The 4,121-nt window shown below is 38.0% G+C and overlaps 1 protein-coding gene across 2 annotated transcripts in view; it reads left to right on the top strand.

Annotated features, from left to right (window-relative positions):
• The window catches only part of ptpn2b (protein tyrosine phosphatase non-receptor type 2b), an 18,124-nt gene extending 14,956 nt beyond the window's left edge, over nucleotides 1–3,168 (top strand). For both annotated transcript variants that reach the window (XM_005917536.3, XM_005917535.3), the window contains exon 10: nucleotides 2,225–3,168. In XM_005917536.3, the coding sequence (XP_005917598.1) occupies nucleotides 2,225–2,246 (22 nt within the window). In that variant the 3' untranslated portion in view covers nucleotides 2,247–3,168. The remainder of the gene's footprint in view (nucleotides 1–2,224) is intronic.
• Nucleotides 3,169–4,121: the final 953 nt, after the last annotated feature.

Genomic DNA, 4,121 nt, shown 5'->3' with positions numbered 1-4,121 from the left:
GTGTGTGTGTGTGTGTGTGTGTGTGTGTGTGTGTGTGTGTTTAGTAAAGGATAGTGTAGTTGTGTGTATGGTACAGTTCTTTGTTCCCGATTGCAGTGACAGCTCTTGCAGTTTCTGAACTTTCTTCCCACTAAGCAATCTGCAGACTTAAACATTGCCACGGTAACACCAGCCTCCACCAATCACAGACGTTGCCGACTCAATTTAAGATTGTGTGTAGGCTAGTTTTGTTTTTTTGGTTTTATGGCCCATAATCAAAAATCCTCCTGGAGAACATGAATGGGATTTTTACTTCTGGAACCTCACCTGTGTCATTGTAACATTTGTGAGAGGAAGCAGCCAGAAGTGCATCTCAAACACACAAATCAAAGAGTTCAAAGATATATTGATGTATTTTCAGGATGATGATTAAAAAACAGTCTAAAGAGTACACAGCTGATTGCAGCTGCCTGTGGCTCTGCTAAGGCGTACCCTGATTTGTGATCCTTTTTCTTCTAACTTAATGCAGACAGTAAAATATATTAAAATAATCTTGTTGAATTTGGAAAGCCTCCCTAAACAGTTGCCCCCCACATAGAAAGAATGCAGGTTTAAAGAACATCTGCTTTGGCTTAACTTTTTAAAATAATGAGTGGATATGTCTGGGTTTGCTGCATGTTTTTTCTATCTTGAGGACTTTAGTGTGTCTGTTTTCCTAGTGGATTTGTGTATTGTGAAGTGCATCAATTGTGTTTTGGACTTTATAAAGTTTGAATATTAAATCAGCAGCTTTTCTTACTTAAACAGGCTGGAAGACCAAAAACAATTCCTGTTGCTCAACTAACAACTAATTTTTAGATCGTTTTCTTTTCTTTTCTTTTTTCTTTGCTCGTGTGTCTGGAAATAGTTGAAGTGCCTGTAAGTTACGTAAAGCGCTTCAGTGTTTACTTCTATCCAACCAACAGTCCCAGACCTCAAAACGGAAGAGGCTGAAACTACACACATGTAGTTTGATGTGTTATTAAAGCAGTCAGAGTTAATGTAAGTGTAATTTCAGGCCCGACTCCAGCTCTATGGCAGTCATCTACGTTTTTCATTTTAGCACTGATCATTAGATCTAATGGAGAGGGCAACTTTTGCTTTACTTTACAAAAATATTGAACATTTCTCTGAGATGTGGGGAAAAGCTTGGCTGTATCCGTAACATACCATTGTTGGTTGTGATTACACCACGTCTTTACCCTTGCACGTTGGAACTGGAGGAGCTGGTTTGGTAGCTCACTTTGACTCTATGACTACATACTACAGTTGTGTGCAGGGCTTTTCCTGCCTAGAGGAATTTCTGGCACCCTCCAGAAAGTGCAATAAAAATCACTGCCATTGTTTGTTGAAATAGAATTTACTCGAGCATGATAGACTTGAATTAACACAGACTCCTTACCTTTACTGTACTCTGGGTGCGGCTGGGTACTACACTGTAGCATTTCTGTATACCTGAACTTCAGTAGTGTGTTGGTAACGTTCCCCACAGAAGCACAGATTCAGACAGTACCACAGCCAAGTGTACGCATCATCAGCAGCACAGGGCAAACCACACCAGCAGTCGAAACACGAGCAACTTCAGCAGCTGGATACTGTTGGAGGTTGGCCTTTTAAAACAAACACTGGGCACTGAAATATCATATTGGTATCTAAAGTCTTTCACACACAAGGCAATGCAAAGCTAGTCCTAAAAGCAAAGAACGAAACAGGGATGTCTTTGGACGCTTTAAAATAACGAAACATTTTCGTGTTTCAGCTGAAAGCTTCTGAACCACTCGGGGGTTTTCCTGGCTCTCATCGAGCCTTTGGAGGGTACATAAATATGATTGGTTGAGACAAAGACCTCAAGTTACAAAAGGTTACTATGGTATTGCTGGCCATAAACAAATAAACAGTTGTGGTGATCTTTTTCTTTTGGGGGGGATTTTTGTATGCAGGAAACCCCCTGTGAGTGTGACGAGTTTTATTAAGCATAACAGCTGCTTTTGCTGCTCTGATAGTCGGTCTGATGTTGATGTGATCAAAGTGATCTTTAGATTCCTGCTTTCTGCGGTTTCATCACGGCAGCTCGGCCAAGCCTAAGATACTAACGGGATTTTTCGTAGCACGGCTTCCTTTGATCACTCTTAAGCTTCACTGACCGACAGAAAAAAGTTTTTTTGAGTCTAACAGGAACTTATTTTTCTTTATTTTCTTTTCACAGGGCGAAAACCAGCGACTACTAACCACCTCCACCTGCAGCCACAACTCTGGCAGCAAAGCCAACATCGGCAGGGAACTCCAGCTCTCTCCCAATCTTCCTCACTTCCATGTCCTCAGCTAGCGCTCCTTTTCCTTTTCATTGCTTGTGTGTCTTTTTTTTCCTTGCATACCGGCCTATCATCATTAGTTAGAGCCAACATTTCTGTTTCTTCTACCATCAGGAACACATCACGTCCACCTCCGGCTCACCTTTCCGATCTCTCATCCTCATTGTTTACAGTGGACACTTTGACATTCGTTTAAAGACAAGCACACCAGCGCTTTACCCCTCTGGCCACACCTCAACCTTAAACTGTCAATGCTGCTTCCGGAGTCAAAAGATTTGTTTTTTCTTTCTCTCGCTCTCTTTTTTGGCATTAATAATATTATTTTGCAGCTTTCTCATTCTTTTACGCTCATTTACATTCATGAAATTCAGACTGAAAATAGGGGCTATGCATTGCCAATTTGTAATGCTGTTTATATGTGTATTTTTGGAAAAGGGTAAAAAAACATTTTTTCAGAGGCAAAAGTAAAAAATGTTCTATTTTTTATAATAAATTACTTGAAGTTTTTCAGGTGATGTGGGGCCGGCTGAATGAAACACACTGTCTCGCTCCCATGTGAGAAATTCAGTGTCATGTAATGTTTCCATGATGTACATAGTGTTCTTCTTTTTTTTTTAAGAGAGATGTGTACAAAATGACATATTTTTGCTTGTAAAGGAAACCCTGAATACCAAAAGAAGAAGAAAAAAGGACGAAAGCTTATGTTACACACCTGGATAAAGTAGAAAGCTGATTTAAAGCTGACTTGTTCTCCTTTTGAAACAAATTGTCTTAAGTTTGTTTTTGTTTTTTAGAGTGTAATCTAATTAAAACTGGTATCATCTAGTTTACATACAAACTGTTCTTCTGTGGTTATTTATCTACAAACCTGTTGGTTTGGTGCTATATTAATTAAATATAACAATAATAATAATAATAATATTAAAACAATAATATATGTCTTCTTTTGGATGAAAAGAAGTTGGATAAATTGGAAGAATTAGTATTTGGTTAGCTAAAATTATCAGTTGTAAGCTAAACGAAGATTACAAAGACACATAACCATCCATAAAATTATATTTAGTCATTTTTTAAATGTAATTTTATGATGATTTGGTGTTCAAGATGTAAAACTAAACATTTTTAGTAGCAGGAGGATAGATTTTTGTCAGTTTTTCCTTTAGTTTTCATACTAAGCTAAACTAGCAGTATGTAGGTTGTTGCCCACAGTGGTTGTAAATGCTGAGACCCAGTAAATATAGTAAGAGCTATACAACAGAAAAAAAACAGTTTAAAATAGTTGTGTTTGTCCATGAACAATTTATTGTGTTCAAATTTTACTCTATGTTGTATTTTGTTGGTTTACTTCCGTGGCATCTTATAATCTTCTATCTAATTTCAGGATGTGAGAGAATCCTAAAATTTAGGATAAGAAATATTGTCAGTATTAAAATATTTGAATTAAAAACCTGAATTAAAACTATATAGAAAACAAAATGCAGCTTCTTGCTTAAGAAATGGGACGACTCATAAAAACAAGACTTGGAAGTGGGCGTGGTCAGCACCAGAAGCAGTCTGAACTGCTGATGACAGGACAGTTTTGACTGTCTCATTGTTGCAGCAGATTCATCAGACCAGGAAATATACTTCCAAATTTATTCTATTGTTTAGTTTTGAAGCCTCAGTTTCCTGTTCTTGGCTGACTGGAGTGGCACCCAGCGTGGTTTGCACTTCTGCATATCTCATTTGTAACCAGTAATTCTGAGTTACTACTGATTTCCTGTCAGCTCAAAGCAGTCCTCTGCTTCTCCT

Source organism: Haplochromis burtoni, unplaced genomic scaffold (assembly GCF_018398535.1).
Source record: "Haplochromis burtoni strain Fernald_Lab_line unplaced genomic scaffold, NCSU_Asbu1 Contig_25, whole genome shotgun sequence".
NCBI lineage: Eukaryota > Metazoa > Chordata > Actinopteri > Cichliformes > Cichlidae > Haplochromis > Haplochromis burtoni.
This window is presented reverse-complemented; position numbering and strand designations above follow the sequence as displayed.